At 44.3% G+C, this 21,275-nt stretch overlaps 2 protein-coding genes across 8 annotated transcripts in view; one reads left to right on the top strand and one right to left on the bottom strand.

Annotated features, from left to right (window-relative positions):
• The window catches only part of ACTN4 (actinin alpha 4), an 80,565-nt gene that overhangs the window by 52,235 nt on the left and 7,055 nt on the right, over window positions 1-21,275 (top strand). For 5 of the 7 annotated variants that reach the window (XM_003341058.4, XM_001362493.4, XM_003341057.4 and 2 more), the window contains exons 4-12: window positions 43-129; window positions 3,647-3,734; window positions 6,029-6,107; window positions 7,235-7,316; window positions 8,740-8,825; window positions 12,333-12,425; window positions 12,920-13,150; window positions 13,695-13,842; window positions 19,642-19,792. In XM_003341058.4, the coding sequence (XP_003341106.2) occupies window positions 43-129; window positions 3,647-3,734; window positions 6,029-6,107; window positions 7,235-7,316; window positions 8,740-8,825; window positions 12,333-12,425; window positions 12,920-13,150; window positions 13,695-13,842; window positions 19,642-19,792 (1,045 nt within the window). Of the gene's footprint in view, window positions 1-42; window positions 130-3,646; window positions 3,735-6,028; window positions 6,108-7,234; window positions 7,317-8,739; window positions 8,826-9,402; window positions 9,489-12,332; window positions 12,426-12,919; window positions 13,151-13,694; window positions 13,843-19,641; window positions 19,793-21,275 lie in introns of all 7 variants that reach the window. The other 2 variants (XM_007491781.3, XM_007491780.3) reach the window with 1 other exon arrangement.
• The window catches only part of MAP4K1 (mitogen-activated protein kinase kinase kinase kinase 1), a 123,131-nt gene that overhangs the window by 97,384 nt on the left and 4,472 nt on the right, over window positions 1-21,275 (bottom strand). The window lies entirely within an intron of this gene.

Genomic DNA, 21,275 nt, shown 5'->3' with positions numbered 1-21,275 from the left:
AACCTTCATAACTTTGAAGATTCTTTTGTGTGCTATTTTCAGAGATTGTAGATGGCAATGCAAAGATGACATTGGGAATGATTTGGACCATTATTCTTCGATTTGCCATCCAAGACATCTCAGTGGAAGGTAAGAGCTAGCTGACTGCTGAGTTATCTGTTCATCCCTTCTTTGCCAATGTGAGATATGTTAGCAAATGACCAATGTTCAAATCTTATTCCTCTGGTTATTTCAGTGAGTAATTTTATTGGGAATTGCTTTCCCCCCCCAAGTATAGAATCTAGTATCTTTGGTGTACATAGTCTTGGATAGATCCTAATCACAGATTATAGATAAAAAAGACTTCTTATTTTAAGTGTCTTCTACTATCCTCCATATATGGCTGATAGCTGTCCACCTTTTTCCAAGGTCTTTTAATGTCCTTTAGCTCATTGGATCCTGATGATGCTTCTAGGTGGGTGGAAGAAGGGGCTTCTGAGCCCCAGAGAGATGAGGTAACATGTGTAAGGTCATAGAGTAAGATAACAACAGAACCAGGAAAGAATTAGGGTTTTTCCCCCCTTAGAAAATACAGTAACAACTTTTTTTCTTGTCATCTAAAGATGGGGTTTTTGTGGTATCATTCGGTGGGGCTGGGCTTCTTATTTTTTTTAATCACAATACCTCACACTCCTGTTTTGAAGAACAAAAAAACACCTGTGATTTTGGTGCCTGTTCATTGAACCTACTATCTTCAGGCACTGTACTAAGAGCTGGGGATACCCCCTTCCCCCCACCCACCTCCCAAAATCCTTTCCTTTAAGAGTAAATATATGTCATCCAAAAATATAGACAGAGTAAATGAATATAATAGCAAAAGTGAGGGCATTAGCAGCTTGGCAGACCATATAAGGTTTTATGCATCTGGTGGAATTTGAGCAGAGTTTTGGAGAAAGCTAGACAGAGATGAGGGAACAGAGCAGTCCAAACTTGTGGAATAGTCAGTACAAATGCATGGATTTGGGAGATGGTATATTATATGTGAAGAACACCAGATTAGGTCTCTGTAGCTAGCTCATAGCTTGCATGTGGGCTCTATGTTGTGAGGAGTTTTAAATGCAAGACAAATTTCTATTTGATCCTGAAGGCAGTAGGGAACTATTCTATCTCGTGGATTAGAGGGCATGGTATAGGCAGCCAAGAGGATTATTTTGGTTTATGGAGAGACTTGAGGCAAGAAGAATAGTTAGAAGGCAATTGAAGTACTCTAAAAGTGACAGAGCTTGCAATAGAGTGGCAGCTGTATTGTCTTGGGGGGAAATGGAGATGAAGGCAGAGACAGCATGATTTGGCAGTAGATGGGATGTGTGCAGGAAGTATAGCTGAGGTGTTAAGGATGACAGCTAAGATTCTGAGCCTCAGTGAATGGAGCCATCTAGGAAAGAGGGGGGTTTTGAAAGGAAAGACTAATTGATTTTGAGCCATCTGTGGGACATCCAGTCTGTGAAGTCCAAGAGGCAGTTGGAAGTACATGGCTGTTGTTGAGCAGAGAGCCTGAGACTGGATACCTAGGTTTGGAGATCCGTGTGTCCAGGTGGTTATTAACCCATGGGAGCTGGTGAGACCAGCAGGGGAGCAGGGACTGACCTGATCAAAGATACATAATCTTTGGGGAAGCTCCTCACTGTCGGTAGAGGTAACATGAATAACCAATCAGGATAGGATTCTGAGGAAAGGCCTAACAAAGAGCAGTGCCCTGAAGACTTTGAGAGGCAAAAGTGGCCAGATTATCATCAATGGCAGGTGCCACCCAGAGGCCCGGGGTTGAAAAGAGGCCTTTGGAGTTGGTGTTTCAGAGATGCTGGGCAACTGTGATAGATTCATCTATTATCGGCAATACAATGATCCAGGGCAGTTGTGAGGGATTTTATGGTAAAGAATGCTATCCGCCTCCAGAGAAAGAACTGTTGGAGTCAGAATGCAGATGAAAGCACGCAATTTTCCAATTGTTTATTTGGTTTTATGTTTGGGGGTTTTGGTTTTATAAGATTACTCACTTATAAAAATGAACAGTATGAGGGGGCAGCTGGGTGGCTCAGTGTATTGAAAGCCAGGTCTAGAGACAGGAGGTCCTGGGTTCAAATATGGCCTCAGACACTTCCCAGTTGTGTGACCCTGGGCAAGTCACTTAACCTCCATTGCCTAGCCCTTACCACTCTTCTGCCTTGGAGCCAGTTTGGCTCCAAGACAGAAGATGAGGGTTGTTTTTTTTTTAAATGAACAGTATGGAAATATGATTTGCATAACCCAGATCAAATCACTTGATAAAGGAGATAAAGATAAGTTGGATCATATAACTTGGGAAAACTTATGAGGATATTTGTTGTTACATGCAATTGGTTAGATAGATAGATAGATAGATGGATGGATAGATGGGTAGATAGGTAGATAGACAGACAGACAGACAGACAGACAGACAGACAGACAGACAGACAGACAGCCATAGATTAATGATGAAGTTAGAAGCCAGAGTGCAAAATGAAAGGAAAGCAAGTGGTGGCCTTTTTTGTTAAGTTCTGAAGAGGAAATACAAAGACAATGTGCCTCATTGGTTCTGCTCGATCTTCCAAGTGGGGTTTTTTAATGGTTGGATGAGATGTGAACATGTTTGTAGGCAGCAGACAGGGAATGGTGAGAGAGTATAGGTAATAGAGGATGTAATTTTATGAACTAGACACGATGAGGTCATGGCCTCAAGTGTGCAGAGAAGGGGCTTGACCTTGAAAGGTAGAAAGGCTATCTCTTTGTGATGAGAGCAAAGGATGAGATAGTGTAGGGAGATGTCTGATAGGGAAATAGGGGAGCTCTCAAGAAGAGAGTTGGGGAAGGGGGATCGGTTACTTGGGAGAGATTTGAGGAGAAAGGAGGAGGATTGGGACAGAGACTGGAGAGTGAGATGACAAATCAGTTAAGGGAAGAATAGAATATTTGCCTTGTTGCAGTGAGAGCCCAGTTTAGATTTGCTAACAAAAAAATTTTTTTTGTCCAAGTTAGCATGTTTTCATGATTTCTTACAGCTCCATTCAGTTTTCTGTGAATAGAAAAGGATGTAGATGGCAGGAATAACCAAGTCTGGGGATCGGCAAAGAATAATAAGTGCTAGTTTGGAGACAGGAGTAGCAAGGGAATTAGTGGTAATGAAGAGTAGGCTCACCAAGGAGAAGATAGGGAAGTGTAGAGGGAAAGATCTGAGGGATTGAGAAAGTGGAGATCACAATGAGAGTAAAGAATAGGGTTAGGTATGTGAAGGCAGAAGGGATGATAGCAGGATCAAAGATTAGGATCAGGTAAAATAGTTTGAGGCTTGAGAGTGTTCTTAGGAGATGGTTTTGAAGTAAGTTTACCCTGGCAGAAGAAACCAGTTAGTCTCATGCAGCCAGGGCCTGAAATGGAATAAGAGAGGTTAATGAGGGAAGCTAATATTGGCTGAAATAGGGATTGAATGTCTCCCAAGAGAGGGCACAAGGCCATTGGTGCGAACTATGTGGAAAGTAGTTGCTGTCATTAGTGCTTCGGTGTCTTGGGGCAGATGCTCCTGGTGAATGGACAATGTGCCTGCTGGGGAACAAGGTCTGACTTTCATTTTCACTGTTTGTCTTTCTCACAGAGACCTCTGCCAAGGAGGGTCTCCTTCTCTGGTGTCAGAGAAAGACAGCCCCATATAAGAATGTCAATGTGCAGAACTTCCATATCAGGTGAGTTCCTGGGGTGGGGGAGGGAGAAAGAGGGGGAGACAGACAGAGACAGAGACTGTGTGTGAGTGAGTGCTGGCAGTGGGGGGGCATTGTGTGTGTGGGATGTTTCCTTTCACTGAATGCACATTAAGCCCAGACAACAGAGCAAGGCTGACATTACCTTGTTCCCTGTTAGTGAACCCCAGATGGTTTACCTTTATCTTCTTTAAAACTGAATCTGAAGAGACAGCTAGATGACTGATTGGTTAGAGAATCAGGCCTGGAGATAGGAAGTCCTGGGTTCACCTCTGGCCTCAGACACAAGTCACCCCAATTGCCTAGCCCTCCTTGCCTTTCTGCCTTGGAACCAATACAACCAATACACGGTATTGATTCCAAGACGAAAAGTAAGGGTTTTTAAAAAGAACAACAAATAAATATGGGATGTGAGAATGGAAATCTGAAAGGTCCTAGTATTAACTGGATTTAGAGCTGGAATTACATCTGGTCTGAGGAAAAGCCCAAGTCCCAGAAAGCTTAACTGACTTGTCTCATAGAGATCACAGGTAGCCAAGGTGGGATTCTAATCGGGGTTCTCTTACTTCAAACCTAAGACTTTTTCTACTACTCTCATAGTTCCTTAGTCATCCAGCTTATATCACTGGCTCAGGCAAAACCCTTCCCATCCTTCCTCAATCCAATTTCTGAAAATCATCATCAATAGTTGATCATTAAAAAGTAAATTCATATAAGCCATATAAACTCCCATGGTTCTCTGCTTTTCTTCTCTGTAAATTTTAATCATCAGGGGGCCTGTACTAGAGACAGGAGAGCCTGTGTTTAAATTTGGCTTCAGATACTTTCCAGCTCTGTGACCCTGGGCAAGCCATTTAACCCCTATTGCCTAGCCCTTGCTGCTCTCTTCCGCCTTGGAACAAAAATACAGTATTGATTCTAAGACTGAAGACAAGGATTTTTAAGAAAAAACACTTTACCTTTGGTCTTAGAATTGATAACAGTTTTCAATCAGTCTTTTTCTTCTTTAGGCCTGGTACTCTATCCACTGAGCCACTCAGCTGCCCCAAGTAAAGATTAAAAAAAAAATAATAATCATCATTAACATTTTATTAAGTACTCTATTTTTATTTATTTTTTTAAGCCCATAACCTTCCATCTTGAAATCAATACTGTGTATTAGTTCCAAGGCAGAAGAGTGGTAAGGGCTAGGCAATGGGGGTTAAGTGACTTGCTCAGGGTTACACAGCTGGGAAGTGTCTGAGACCAGATTTGAACCCAGGACCTCCCATCTCTGGGCCTGGCTCTCAATCCACTGAGCTACCCAGCTGCCCCCTATTAAGTACTTTACATGAGTTAACTCTTTTGATCCTCAGATCAACCCTGTGAGGTAGTTGCTATTATAAATGACAAAACTATAACATAGAAGTTAAATGATTTATCCAGCACTATATACTCCAAGGCAAGATTTGAATTCAGGTCTTCCTTACTCCATGGCTTCTACTCTTATCTATTGTGCCAATTTTTATAAAACACTGTCTAAATGAACTATTGAAGAAAATTATTTGACTTTATTAATAATAGATCTTGGGAGAGTAGAAAGAGCAGAAATGACTTTATGGATAGTGGCTCAGTAGATAGAAAGCTAGGCCTGGAGATGGGAGGTTCTGGGTTCAAATCTGGTCTCAGATACTTCCTAGCTTTGTGACCCTGAGCAAGTCACTTGCCCCCTTTGCTTAGCCATTACAGCTCTTCTGCCTTAGAAGCAACACAGTAATGATTCTAGGGTTGTAAGGATTTGGGTTTTTTTAATACATATAAAATGAAATAAATAATGGTTTTGCCTTCAGATGACTTGAGTTTATGTCTTAACTCAGCTGTATGACCTTAGGTTGTTTACCTCTGTGTCCCTTGGTTTCCTAATCTGTAAAATTAAAGAGAGTGAACTAGATTATCTCTAAGGATCCTTCTAGCTCTTCATTTTATGAGTTTCCTATTGCTCTCAGAACCAGTTACTGGATATGAGACTCTATTTTTTCCCCAACTCTTAGATAAGAGTTCTATCTTAGAATCAATACTATATATTGGTTCTGAGGCAGAAAAAACAGGGCTAGATAATGGGGATAAAGTAACTTCCCAGGGTCTCATAGCTAGGGAATGTCTGAGACCAGATTTGAACCCAGGACTACCTTCTCCAGGCCTGATCACTGAGCTACCAAGCTTCCCCAGGTATAAAGCTTTTAGTAAAATCTGTTCCTAACGTGGTAGAGAAAGAAACTTACACTTGTTTTTTTTCTCAGTTGGAAGGATGGACTGGCTTTCAATGCCCTGATCCATAGGCACAGGCCAGAGCTGATAGAATATGACAAACTGCGAAAGGTACGTCCTTCAGCCCCTCTTCCCTTACACCCCTCTTGTATAAAATGTGCACTCCTGTGAAGGTGGCACCAACACTGCCACTGGTTTTCAATCCCTGTCTCCCTCCCACTCCCATAACACTGCAGAGAGCCAGGCTTGCAACTCCTTAGGGTAATGGTGAAAGAAAATCCTCCATTTTGCTCCACTGTTGACACCATCTCATTTTGGCAATTCTGAGGCCTTTATGTTATTCCTTTAAAGCCAGGCCCTGTAACTAGCTTAGCCCATTCTGCCATTACTGCTCATTAAAAAGTACAGTCTAAGACCATTTAAGGTTAAATAAGCCAGGACCTCATCTGGTCCTTTAATAGTCCTTGACTATTTAACTAGAAGGCAGGTTGTACAAGGAAGCTCCTGCAGTCCATCCTTAAACAGTTCCTCATCCCTTCTCATTTGCCATTTTCTATACTAGAGACTGGGACTGAAAAAAGAGGTATGAGACACTGTCCATGCCTTTAAAGCATCCAGGACAGATAGAAAGCAAAGTAAGGATTCTAAGAGTTTAGAGAGGGATGAAAGTACTGAAGGTTGGGACAGTTGGCTAAGGGTTCCCTGATTAAGCCTGGACCTATGCTGGGTCTTGAAAGAAAACTAAAGTTTAGAGAAACAGGGGAGGGCCCTCCATGAAACTGGGGCAAAATCTTGGAGGCAAACATATGAAAGACCATGGGAATCAGATTGTGAAATGCCTTGAATGTTCTTCTTTAGAACTTTGGTCTCTAACTTTGAGGTCTTGGCGAGCTAGGAGGAAGGGGACTGAGATATGCAGTGATAGTTTAGGAAAATAAATCTAACAGCAGTATTGAGATTCCTTGTTGATATCTTATTTTCCCTACAACCAAATCTAAGATGAGCCTTTAAGAGTAAATATAGCTTAATTCATGCAGTCTTTCCCCCTCTTCCACCAGCACTGGTGATTCCAAATGACTTATATAAGATGTTGTTAATGAAAAATTCACTTAGAAGAGGCCCAGCAGAAGTGGAATAAGACTGCCCTCTTTTCCTAGTCTTTTTCCTCCCTTTCTTGGTCTATCATTTTCTGCCTTAGTAGCTCCTAATGGATTGCACTCTCTCTTGTTTTTCCCTAGGATGATCCTGTCACAAACCTGAATAATGCTTTTGAAGTTGCTGAGAAGTATCTAGATATCCCCAAGATGTTGGATGCTGAGGGTAAGCACTTGAATTACTAACTTTTCATTTCCTAGACATTCATGTAGCAAGTCTTCAAATTGTGCCTGGTATTTTCAGTGTTCCAGGAAAATGGAAGAAGTCAGCTCCTTTCTTCCAAGGTGCTTAGAGCTTTACTCTAAAATAAAATGAGCAAAGAGGACATGGCAGTGCTTTTATATACAAATCAGTGACAAAATGGATAGCCCAGGTCACTGCTATCAAATGAAATCAGTCCCAGTAACTGGCTGAACATCAACTTAGAAAACCTCAAATCACCATCATCTTTGTATTTTTCCTTTGTTACACGTTTCCCTGTCTCATTTTAATGTACTCAGAAGTGCACTTGGAAGTTTTGCAGGCTGATTTTGAAACCTCTAGTCCTGATAGTAGCATTAAAAGGTGTCAGATAAAGGAAAAAATTCTTTGTAGGATAGAGAAGTCAGAGAAGATAAGACTTGATTTCTGAAGGGTAGGCTGGGTTTGAACAGAAGACTCTTTAGTTTCTAGCCAGATACTAGACACACCTACATGGTGCAGTGGCTAAAATGGTGCCTAGTCAGAAAAACAACTCTTTTTGCGTCTGGCCTCAGACACTTAGAGCTGTGTGATCCTCAACAAATCACATAATCCTGTTTGCCTCAGTTTCTTCATCTGTAAAATGATGTGGAGAAGGAAATAACAAACTACTTCTATCTTTCCTGAGAAAACCCAAATGGGGTCATGAAGAGTCAGACATGGCTGAATATCAAACTGATTTATTTGGGCAGCTAGGTACTGCAGTAGATTGAGTACTGGGCCTCAAGTCAAGAAGATGCCTTTTTGAGTTCAAATCTGGCCTGAGAGACACACTAATGAAAACCACTCCAGTATCTGCCAAGAAAACTCTAACTAGGGTTGAAATAGTATGATAGGACAGGTAACTGAACCACAACAAAACCCTGGGAGTTCTCCTGAAAGGAGGAAAAACTTCCTTTAGACCAGCACTGTTCCTTGTATGTTCTTAATGATCAGTTGCCTAATCTGATAGTTCTGTTCTAGAAACTAATCTTTGTGCCCTGGTTCTTTTTTTCTCTGTAATCATAGGACCTTCCTAAATACTGTATCATTGGGAAAGGGGCACATAGAATGTCAGACCATTGAGACCATCTTGTTCAGTCCCATCATTTTAAAGAGGGTTAATCAGGTCAGGTCCAAAAGTGAAAGGACTGAACCGAGATGACACACCTGATTAGTGGCTAAGCTGGGAGGAGAGCCCAGAGTACTTCCATTACACTAATGTTGTTTCCTAGGCGGCGGCAGCCAACTGCTTTCCTGGTTGTCATTGAACCTGGCACCCCTGTGCCCTCTTCCTTCCCTTCAGTCCCCACCCAAGTGAGCAGATTGCCACCTGCTGGCTGCTTTAACCCTTGTTGTTCACTTTCAGACATCGTGAACACAGCCCGTCCTGATGAGAAGGCCATTATGACCTATGTGTCCAGCTTCTACCATGCCTTTTCGGGAGCGCAGAAGGTACCCGGCGGAGAGGGCTGGGCCTGCCTCGCTGTCCCTCTGCCCCTGCAGCCTCCCATGCTCACCTCGTTTCTCTTGCAGATGGCAGTGGCCTCTCGATGACTGGAAGCCATTCCCCTTTCCCTTGGTGCATAGCTGTGTGCTTTCCCCTAGCAGTAGTCATCTTCAGAGGGCCAGTAAGAGGGCATCATTGGGCATAGAAAATTGTGCATTCAGGCTGGGGGGGGGGGGGGGGGTCCAGCCCTGCTTCCTCTTCTCCCAGGCAAATTCAAGAAAAGGTGTGGTTGGAGATTGAACTCACTTCTTTTAAGCTTGGGTCACCCCCACACCCCCTAAATCTGAGAAGCCAATTTGTAGAGTCAGGAAAAGCTTGCGTGCACATACATGTACAGACATATATACATGGACATATATACACATGCATACCCACCCCAGAATCTTCTTGCCAAGCTGGGGCTTGGTTTCCAGTCCAGAGCAAATGCTTGTTTTCTTCTCCTGCATGAGCCCAGGGCCCTGGCTCCAGCTGCTGCCCCTGCACTTTTCACTCTCTCCTGCCTTTCTCTTTCTCTCTGCGCAGATATTGTGGGCACTCTGAGGCCCGATGAGAAGGCCATCATGACATACGTGTCCTGCTTCTACCACGCTTTCTCGGGGGCTCAAAAGGTGAGCTTCGGGTGGGGGAGCCCTTAATGCTGCAGCTAGGGGCTGAGATTCCCTTTGACATTTTAAGATATTAACCAAGCCATCTTTGTGATAGTATGCTGAGTGGTATGAATCTATCAGAAGATAACTTTTTTCTTCTCAGTACATGTATTAAGCACTCTCCCATCACTTCCATCATACCTAAAATACATTACTACTGCTGTCTATACACAGATGAGTATAGCTTAGGACTCTGGATGACCTAGGAATAGCAACTTTTTGCTGCAGTACACTAACTCAAAATTTTGCAAAGATACTGCCTATTATAGTCTCCTCCTTTGGTTCAACTTTCTACTTAGCTCAGCCCCACAGTACCCTGGAAAGACCATGGAGGAATTAATCATTCAATTGAAAATACTAGTTCAGTTTATCATGACTTAGATTTCTTCTGAAGCATCTTGAGGAGAGAACCTTTGGCTCTCCTGGCTCCAGAGCTCCCATAACCTAGCCTAGGGAAGAGAAAGCTCCCTAAAGCCCAGCTGTCTTTATTGAGTCCTTAGTCTTCTCACTCTCATGGCCTCCCCTGAGCCCCAGAAGCTAGGAAAGTGAACGCTACAATCCAAATACACTAACCAGAAATGGGGACAGGGGTTGGGGGGGAGCCTGGACTCTTCTTTCCTCTGTGTCTTGACTTTCTTCCTATGGGCAGCTTAGTGCTGGACCCTTTTGAAAGTTAGGAAGAAGACTGCTTGCTTACCCATAGTTATCAGATGGTTTCCTACTTGTCCAGGCTCCTGAGACACTTGGCTTAGATTTGAGGATTTTTTGGCAAGCTGAAATGTGTGGGGAAGGCAGGTGCCATTTCAGTCCTGTGTGACCTGCCCAAGAGCCTGGAGCCTGTGCTCTTGGATTCTTACCCTCAGGTTAATATTCCAGCTTCTCTGCAGTCCTATTCCTTTAGGCGATGTGCACATGTCCATCCAAGAGGGAAGAGAATCATAAAGAAAGTCCAGAAGTTTACTAGGGAGCCAATCATCCCCCTCATTGGGAACCCTGGAGTTAACAGGCTGCTCAGATGCTCAAGTGGAGCTGGGAGCCACAAAGTCATGGGGGAGCAGGACTTTAGTAGGCCTGCCTGTCCCAGAGTCCATTTCTCTGTGCAAATGGGAATATAGGATTGTGTCGCCACAACAGGGATACTCTCAGTTCTTCTGGTGAAGAGTTTGACCAGCTGTCACCGGAGGGGCTTATGCAGAGATTTCACATACACACACACACACACACTCATACTCACACACACACACACACACACACACACACACACACACACACACACACACACACACGTACGTGTACACACGTCTGGAGGTGGTGGGGTGCCACCCCTATCCTGTTGCCTTCACATCACTTTTTAGTTGCTATTAAATGCCTACTTTCAGTGTCCACTGTTAGCTCTGTGGATGTTCTTAAGAGGCTTATTGGTTTGTTAATGGCAGCTAGAGAAAGGGAGAGGCCATGTAACAGGAAATTCAGGGCTGTCATCTTCACATACTTCGGGCAACTTATGTTTTGCACAAAGGTTAAAGACTAATATTCTTCTTCACTAGCCAAGACTTCGTTGTGTGGGTCCTTCCCTTGCACTCTTCTAAGGGAGTTTTCTGTATTGGCTTACACTCTGCAACCCTAGCATGAGCAGGTATTCAAGCTGGCTTCTGATAGCACCATATAGCATGCGCCAGTGCCCCCCAGAAAGTGTGTGACTGCTGGGTCTGTGGGGGAGGGGCCTGAGGAGGGCGCTGACTTAGCTCACCTCCCCAGCCTTTTCTGTTTCCTTCCCCGTCCTTCTATAGACCCTCCTCACTATTTCTGTTGCTGTCTGCCTTTCAAGTTCTCCTCTGGGATTCTTTCTGTGCTTCCTGAAAGGTACTGGTTCTCTCCACTTTGCATTCTGTGTGGTTGCCCTCTCCTGCCTCAAGCTTCCTCCGCCCTTTTGTGATTTTTCAAAGGAAATAACTCTGGCCTTGATAGAGCACAAGATAGGAGACTGGGGCAGCCTGTCCCTAGGCAAACTTTTTAAGGGTTCTGCTAACTTAATTCCAGATGCTGGTGTCACCCTGAATTTGGGCTCCTTAGTCCCTGTGACTGTGTGTAACCTCCATTCCTGACAATAACTGTGCTTCCAGCCTGTTTCTTGGTGTTTCCCTTAGGAAAAGACAGTGGATGTGTGAGGGGAGGGACACAATTCTTGTACTGTGCCTTCAGACTCTTTCCTGACTCATCATATGGGCTGCTCTCCCAGGCAAAGCAACAGGAGAGACACTCCAGGCCCTGTCGGCTAAGCCATTCCATCACTTTCATGTCTGAAGTTTATAGATTGGTTCCAGATATGGAGAAGTGATCCCCACCTAGCCCCTTCTTAGTGCTGGGGGGTGCCAGCTGAATTCATTTATCAAAAAGCAAATGCAGATGTTTGACATTGCGTGGAGGTACTGAGGCTCTCCAGATGTGCCTGGCGGCTGCTGTCTATCCTGGTATTTGGGTACCTCTTAACCTACAATGGTGATAGGTGATGGCATTGAGGCTGGGTTCTATATTGGGAAGTTGGGAAGCCCAGGAAGAGCTTTCCTTAGGAGAGCACCACAGGGACACAAGTGCCAGGGAATTCTTCAGGACTTAATCTTGCTTGGGACTGACCTTCCTTTCCTTCTCCCTGTTCTGCAGGGTAGGTGGGACTGAGGGATGGGGTGGGCACTTGGGACCGCTTGGCAGCTTCAAATGGAGGATTGTCCTCTCCAGCTCTGGGGAGGGAGGGGGAGCTGCCACCCTTAGTCCTGAGTGTCTGTGCTCTCTTCCCTACTCCCTCAGGCTGAGACTGCTGCTAACAGGATCTGTAAGGTGCTGGCCGTCAACCAGGAGAATGAGCACCTGATGGAGGATTATGAGAAACTGGCTAGTGATGTAAGTCTCCTCTAGGCAGCTGCAACCTGACCCACAAGTGCCAAAGGGGAGGGTCAGACCTTTTTACATCTGGCCAAAAGCCTTTACAAAGCATCCAGGTATGCTTCTCATAAAAAGTTCAATTTCTGGCAAAAAGCAGATTTCTGCAAATATATAACGTTGTGGCTGGTTTCATGGAAGCAGGTAGAGTGTCATTACCATAATCTGTCACTGTGACCAGTGTCTTAAGTAACAACATTCAGGAGACACTGTAGAAGTTATAATCAATTTTGCGTGGAATAGTAAAGAGGAACTTATCACTCATTAGGCATGAAGCGATACCACATATTCTTGTCCTCTGAAAAACAGCCTTTTTCCTTCCTGTGATTTCAATGGCACTTAACCTCAGAATTCAAGTCAACATGTGTGTGTGTGTGTGTGTGTGTGTATACGCGTGCGTGTGTGCGTGCGTGTGTGCGTGTGCACGCCTCCTCATCAGTGCTCTGACTCCACAGCTGCTAGAGTGGATCCGACGGACCATTCCTTGGCTAGAAGACCGTGTGCCTCAGAAGACCATCCAAGAAATGCAGCAGAAGCTTGAAGACTTCCGTGATTACCGGCGGGTGCACAAACCCCCCAAAGTTCAGGAGAAATGTCAACTGGAGATCAACTTCAATACTCTGCAGACCAAACTCCGGCTGAGTAATCGTCCTGCCTTCATGCCCTCCGAGGGGAAGATGGTGTCAGTAAGTGACTCTCTGCCAGCTGTAGGATCCTGGTCAGGACAGAGGCTTTCATTATCACTCTCTTCCTTTGGGAACAAGAGGAAATGGTTGTTTGGGGAACAGAGTAGAATTTGGAAATGGGAAGCTAAATCCCTCTGTTGGGGCTGCTTACTTAGCCTTGGTCAGGTGACTTTCCCTTTCAGGGCCCATGTCACCTCATTAATAATAGGGGAGGGTTTTAAAGTCCCTTCTATCTCTAAATCATCTGATCCCAAGAACTGACCTTAGAGCTCCTGAGTGTGAAGTCCCTAGGTATTAAAAGGGGCTCTGCAGACATCCTGAAGGCCAAGATGGATGACCTACTTGCTGTTCTTTGACTAGAGCAAATGTATTTCCTGACTTGTTTGGCTCAGGTTGGTGACTCACTTGCCATTGAGGAGAGAATAGAGTTCTTTCACCCGTGGAACAGTCTTTGGGGACATTCTCCCAGCCCTTTAATGGACATAAAAGTGAGCTTTCATTCCCTTAGTGACTTTCAATGATCTCTCTGCACTTTGGTTTCTAGGACATCAACAATTGCTGGCAGCACCTGGAACAGGCAGAGAAGGGCTTTGAAGAGTGGCTACTCAATGTTATTCGGCGACTAGAGCGCCTGGATCACCTGGGAGAGAAGTTTGGGCAGAAAGCCTCTATTCATGAAGCATGGACTGATGGTAGGGGTCCCTGGGTTGGCCTGCCTTCCTCATGTGAGCTATCTTTAGCTGGCCCATGCTACAATTGTGTCATTTCTCTCCTGAGAGAGATTCCTGAGGTTCATCCTGAGTTACTCTAGCTCTATAGCTTGAGCTTCCCTTTCACAGAGGCCTTAAGAGAGACTACTATCATGGGTGGACACTTTATGCTGCTAACTGGGGATTCTTCAAGACCCTATAAAACGGGGGCTCTGACCTTTAGTGTAGCTCTGTGATTACACTCTCATCCTCAATTTCTTCTTCACATATCTCTTATGTGTGAGGCCACCCATCCCAAAAGATGCCCAGGCCTTCTCTGGCCTTGCCATCTCAACTAGTGGACAGTAACCTGAGCCTTCTGTCACATTTCACTAGCACTGAGAGGGTTATAAAATGCTTCCCTCACCCAAACCTTCAGAGAGAGAAAATGAAAGACTTGTTCCTTCCATTTTACAAATGAGTAAACAGATTCAAGCTTAAAGGACTTTCCCATCAGAATAACCCTAGTAATTATTGGAGCCAGCGTTCAAAGCCAGGTCTCCTGACAACATTCTTCCCCCTCTACTATGCTGCTGCTTTGAGGGCCTCCCAATTCTAATATCCCAGGATTTGAGGAATAAGTAGAGTTTTTTTTCCTCTTTCCACACCCACCATGATTTTAAAGACATCTGTGCTATTCTCTCTGAGCCTTTTTCTTTAAATTGAAATTTTGTCAGTTAAAATTTTATGATATAATTCCTGAAGTATAAGTTTGCTAGGTATTATTATATTTTGCATGATTCTCCTTTGTTTTGAATACTGAACAACCTCCCCACCCAACACAGCCTATTTAACCTCTGAAGGAAAAGTTAGTTTTGCTGAACTTGATTTGTGCCAGTTAGTTCAGAATGTGAAGGATTCCTCTAAAACCCTGAGGGACAAATTCCACATTGTGATCTAGCCAGATCCTTAGCTCCCTTTCTCGGTGGGAGAGGCTAGGGGCCAAGAAGCAGATTCTGTTGCTGCTCAGAGCTAAACAGTATTTGGGCTTCCATTCCTCAGAGCTCTGGCTGTTGGCTGTTCCCTTGGTCCAAGACATCCCATTCCTCCATGTCTTTGCCATGATCCCCACTGTGATTCAGCTCCAGGTGAACACACTAGAACGGTCAGTCTAAGAAGTGGGAGACAACTGTGGATCACCCCAGTCTGTCAAAGTGCTACGGGAATTTGTCTTTATCTTTTTGCCTTTGCTTAGTCCCCTATCCTCTTCCCATTTCATTGATTTTGGTTCTAAAGAGAAACTTCCCTCAAAGCCAACCTTATGGGCCATTTAGCCTGACCTCATTTTCCTTTGCTCAGAATTCTAGGAGTGTCCTTTAGTCAATCTTCCATAGCCTACTCAGGTATCACATCTGGACAGGTACCTGAAGGGTGACTTTACATACACAAGCTACCTAGCAATACCTTGTAGCATACAAAGGGGGGGGGGCAAATGAATGCCCCTCTTTCGTGTGGTCTGACTGAGGCAGGTAGCTTCTCAGAAGTTTGGGAAATTAATTCATGCCTTCCTTCCATTCACTGAAGCTGTCCAGGTGACTCCAGCAAAGAAAAAAATAAAAGACTAATCCAATCTTCTCTTCATGTGAGAGAAAATTGTGTTTGTATGAAGGAAGATGAAAGGAATATAATTTGTTCAGCTTAGAACCAAAACATTGGCCATTTAAAACTAGTTCTCTTTATTCCTTAATGGAAATACTGCCTCTTTCCTGTTTGCCTTCCCTCCAGAACTCCTGAGAAAAGGGAAGAAAGCATCCTTAAGAATAATGGACCCAGCTGACTTGATCCCAGGATTCCTTTACTGTGTTACCTTTGTTTTTAGAGGCAGCTTGTTGAGTACTGGGCCCAAAAGTCAGGAAGACCTGAGTTCAAATTTGGCCTCAAATACTTCTAACTATTTTGTGTTCCTAGGCAATCCTAGGCAAACTTAACCTCTGTCTGCCTCAATTCTTCAACTGTAAAATGAAGATAATAGTATTCACCTTCCAGGATTGTTGTGGGGGTCAAATGAGCTAATAATTATAAAGCACATCTTCTGAGCTTATTGCAGCCTTGTGCTTTTCCTTATTTCCTAGCTAGTTTGTGATGCTTATTTTTTGCAAAGTTGTAAGGGGCACAGAGATGGGAGATGACACAAAGAAAATATCAGCTCTTATATTTGAATTCAACTCCTGCTTCAAATCCAGAAATCTTTCTCTGCTACCATGCACTTCATTTCAATCCCAGTTCTGCTACTTGCTTGACTCTGTTTGACCTTGGGCACAAAGTTGTTGCCTGATGTCTTTGGATGGTTTGGTTAAAGGCCATGCCAGCCAAGCACAGGTTTTGGCAGGTTTTCCTGGATGGCCTTGCTCATAGGCACTCCTGAATATGAACAGTCTCATTACAGGGTTCTGTCACAGTGAGTTCATTACAACCTAGAAAAGTGGGCTTCATCCTTCCATTTCTACAGTAACAGGGGGACAGAAGGTGTTAAGAACAGAAATACAGTCTTGCACATGAGATCCTCATCTAGTGACCAATATATCATCCACTGCTGAAATAACTGCATTGTATAAATCTTGATAATCTCACTAAAAACACCCCCCCCCCCCGAAAGTTGAAATTAAATGGAAGAATTGCTCTTGAGTTCTTAAAGAGGTAAATAAGAGTTGGTTGAGCTAGTTTTTGCCATACATCCAAAGGCAATAAGGAACATTTCACAGGACAGTTGATTATCTTGTATTTCAATGCTCATGATAAGTATGTGCAAAAAAAGACCACTTAGAAATCATTGCAATGTAGTAACTTGGGCAGAGGATAGAGATGTAGAGAAATCTGAGAAAGATCTCCAGTGACTACCTGTTAGCCCCCTTACCACCTGGCTCCCATCTCCCTTTCCAGGCTTGTACATTGCACCTCTTTAGTCTTGGACTCTGGTCCAGCCAAACTAAGCTTGCTATTCAGGACACATGATATCCCATCTCCTTTCCCCATCCCTTTACACAAATTGTCTCTCTCTCACTTCTCTTAGAATCTTGTTTCCTTCAAAGTACTTCTGTGTAAGTTTTTCTTCCTTCCCCTCCACTCCTCTCCTAAAAATAACTTGTATGTCTCTGTGTAAGAAAGAGAGAATATTATTGCAGTTGGCAGTGCAACAATATAGTAGGTATTTAATAATGGGAGTTGGTTACTCTGCTCTAAATTAACATAAGTCGGATGTGAGAAAAAATTTGGGAAATGGTTTAAGATTAAGCATCAAGAGATCACAAATGTGTTAACTACATAGAAATTTCATATAACCTCATTGAGTTTGAGGCCAGCTACAGAAAATCTTACCAATGTCTTTGAAGGATGAAGTCAAGGACCACAAGCAAAAGGTCAAAAAGCCCTTCAAGATTTCTTGAAGAAGCCTTTCCTCCTCAAGGGCAGTCAGATCATAATGGGAAAGGCTCTAATGGATCCAGAGGAAGAAAAAGAACCATGGTCTTTCAGGGAGGCTCCATGGCTTTCAGGGTCAGAGCTAAGGGAGCAGGCATGCTTTCACAAGCAATGCTCTAGTTCAGAGGTGTCTAAAAGATCTAGAGAATTCCATTATATTCCTCCTGTGCCTGTTTGTTTTTTTTTTTAAACCCTCACCTTCCGTCTTGGAGTCAATATTGTGTATTGGCTCCAAGGCAGAAGAGTGGTAAGGGCTAGGCAATGAGGGTCAAGTGACTTGCCCAGGGTCACCCAGCCAGGAAGTGTCTGAAGTCAGATTTGAACCTAGGACCTCCCATCTCTAGGCCTGGTTCTCAATCCACTGAGCTACCCAGCTGCCCCCGGTATTTTCTTTTTAAAAAGCTTTTGATTGAGTTGACTAGAACACCAATTTCTCTTCCACCATGGTATCTCCTGAACACATAGCAAAGTGACAATGGTGGTCTTGCTCAACCCTCTCATCATAAATATCAAGAAAGCGTGAAATAGGGTGATGTCCAACTAGATTCACATAGGGGAATTCACAGGATACCAAGTCCCAGAGGAAGTTCCTAGAGTTGCTGAGGCCCAGATAGGCTATGATGATCTGTGTCATAGGAGGTAAGTAGCAGAGTCATGGATCCCTGCATGTATTCCATGATCTTTGGCAGATTCCTTTGCTCTAAACCTCAGTTCCTAAATAACTAGATTGAATTGGATATCTCTCTATCTCTCTCTCTGTCTCTCTCTGTCTCTGTCTCTCTGTCTCTCTCTGTCTCTCTCTGTCTCTGTCTCTGTCTCTCTCTGTCTCTCTCTCTGTCTCTCTCTGTCTCTGTCTCTCTCTCTCTCTCTCTCTCTCTCTCTCTCTCTCTCTCTCTCTCTCTCTCTCTCTCCCTCCCTCCCTCCCTCCCTCCCTCCCTCCCTCCCTCCCTCCCTCCCTCCCTCCCTCCCTCTCTCCCTCTCTCCTCCCCCCTCCCCCCCCCCATTTAAAGATGGATTAACAATAAGAACACAATTAGTGGCTGGGGCCCCAATTCTAGAACAATTGATCGGATATAAAAAAATAAATGTTATATGAATTCCTTATATATCCTAGGGATCTACATGACATGCTTTTTATAAGCATGAACTTCTTGGGAGCCTAGGGAGTGATCTATGAGCTTCCTTTCCCCAGAAATGTTTGGTTTTGTGTGTGTATTTTTTTCCTTCTTTTAAGTTCCCCTAAGTGGTGTGAACCTTCTTTGGTATTCTCCTTTGGCTTTTGTTCTCAGGTATATAATTACTCAGACTCTAAGCCTAATAACAGCTTTTCTTTCCTTCTTCAAAAGGCCTGACAGATCAACCCTTCACACTTTTAGCTACCCCATTGTACAAGGCCTGGGAAAGATGGGATGGTGTAACTTAGCCTAGGGAAGCTCTGGCTAAAGATAAGGGCCCCACCACTCAGGGTTCTATGGTGGGCCTGCATCCAGCATTCTTCCCTTTTTTCTGCCTCAGGCCTGTCTCCAGCTCTTCCCTCATTCAGATAATCATGACACTAAGAAAGGTACTTCATAAACCATCTAATCTTGTTCATACCTGAACAGTAATATATTCCTTTTTTACAGTGTCTAGCAAGCAGTCATATAGCCTCCATTACCCAATAGCTCCGATTTTTTTTTTAATTTTCCTAGCTTAAATCTGCCCTTTTTTCCCCTTTAAACTTGATTTCATTCCTTCTAGTTTTGCTGCTAGTACCAAGCAGGACTCATTTGATCCCTTTCCTCCCTGATAGTTCTAAAGATATTTGGGAAGAACTATCATTTATTTCTTCCCCACCCCCTCTCCCATGATCCTACATCTTATCTTCTCTAGGTTAGGCATCTCTCATCCTTCAATCAGTCTTTTTATGAATTGATAACATAAACAGCCTAAACTGTGACTGCTTGAAAGCACCATGAAAAAGATGACTTCCTTCTGCCTTCTGGTTTCCAAGCCAGACTTGGCTTCTTTCCTGTTCAAAAAGTGGGCAAAGCCAAGACCCTGAGCCAATACCAGTGGGTGCAGACAGGGATATGGATCAGCCAGACTCAAGTCTTTTCTTGCCTTCTCCAACCTGAAGCTGGGCTTTGAGAAGAACCAGGGCACAGACAAGAACCTGATCCTCTCCTGGATATCCTCCAAGTTAGCCCTAACTTGGACCTTAGTTTTACCTCATGGTGAGGAGTGTCCCTTTGGCTTGGTGGAACTCGCAAACATCCTTATTTTCCTCTCCTAGGTCACCATTACCCAACTCTGACAATTCCTCTCTGATCCCTACCCCAATAGGTAAGGAGGCCATGCTGAAACAGAAGGACTATGAGACAGCCACTCTGTCCGACATCAAAGCCCTCATCAGGAAACATGAGGCCTTTGAGAGTGACCTGGCAGCCCATCAGGACCGTGTGGAACAAATTGCTGCCATTGCCCAGGAGCTGAAGTATGTTGGCTTCTTGCCCACATGGGGCCCAGGGTGGGGAAAATGTCTTCAAAGGAAGCCAAAAGCTGCCACAAAAGCTGTGATCTGAACTTTGAGGAACAGTTCTCATCAGAAGGTTCTTTGGGGAAGAACTAGGAACTGTCTGTGGCTCCAGGTTATAGTCTTTCCCAACCAATCTCATTGTCTCCAGAGACTTTCCTTAGCCAGGTCTCCATCCCTTCCTTCCTATTCTCCTGAGTCATATAAATAGGCTGTATTCTGTTTTAGTGTAATGGTTTTGGTGGGAGGGAGCTCTTTGCCTCCCTCTGCCTCCCTTTCTGTGGGTCCTGCTGGCCCAGATGCTCACTGTATGGCTGTGTTTGAGCAAGGCTGCCCGGGGCCCCTAGCCCTTCCATCCAGAGGGGGAAGTGGAAAGTACAGTGGCACTATTGTTCTGGCCTTCCCAACCCCCTTCTCTTCTCTCCCGATTAGAATACATTTATTGTAAGAGCTTTCAGGCAGCCCAGGACTTTTTTCCTCACTTCCCCACCCTCGGCAGATAAACTCATGCACACAATTAGTACACTCAGCACTGAGCTTGTGGGGAGCCAATGAATGTGCACCTTATTCCTTTAGATGGAGTGTCTACCACCTAAAAGTGGGAGGTCCAGGGCATGACTTAATGGAAAATCTTCCAGTCCCAGCAGGGAGCTCCCAAAATAACCGTCTGTTCCTTGTCTAGAGCTGCCCTTTCCACAGCCTTCCCTTCCCCTCCCCTCCTTTGCCTGCTTTTGCCATACCCAAAGTTATAGTCTGTGAGGTTGGATCTCCAGTGTTAATACTTGGAGAAATCGAACCTTGGATGGGGCAGATTTCCTCTTTAGTGTAGCCCCTTTGTGCTATAAGGTTCCCTCTCCTCGTTATCCCCTTGGCACATTTGGTGTGTGATAAGTCTTCTTGGGTACTTTTGGTGTTACCTGTCCATTGTCCTTCCTCCAATTAATAATAGTCAACCTTTGAAACCTGCCCTTTTGAGACAACTTGCCTCCAACAGAAAGCCTTTAACTAACGTTAGTAAGAGACCTAAGGGGATTCTCTCGTCTCCCCTGCCCTTAAGTAGTGATGGCCCAACCTAGGCTGAACAGCATCTCTAATAGATTGAAAGACTTTGGCTCAGACGGAAGAGAGGGCCAACAAAAATGGGGGTTGATGAGAGAAATAGACTAACCCGTATTTAGCCAAGGAGCCAGGGACAAGGTCTGACATTCTTCTGTCTCTAGATCCAGGGAACCCAGACATACTTACAGGGGCCTAGATTTGCAGCACTGTCCCAATGGTTCCTTTCTAAAAGGGGGGAAGAAATGCCAGACCCCTCTGGCCTTTGCTGGAGATGTGGAGAGCTGTTGGAGTTAAGAGATTTTCTGATGGGGGCAAGACAATGTATGTCAGGGCACGGGGGAAGGGGTGTGAGGAGCAGTTGGGTTGGGGCACTGCCCTGGCGGGT

This window comes from Monodelphis domestica, chromosome 4 (assembly GCF_027887165.1).
Source record: "Monodelphis domestica isolate mMonDom1 chromosome 4, mMonDom1.pri, whole genome shotgun sequence".
NCBI lineage: Eukaryota > Metazoa > Chordata > Mammalia > Didelphimorphia > Didelphidae > Monodelphis > Monodelphis domestica.
This window is presented reverse-complemented; position numbering and strand designations above follow the sequence as displayed.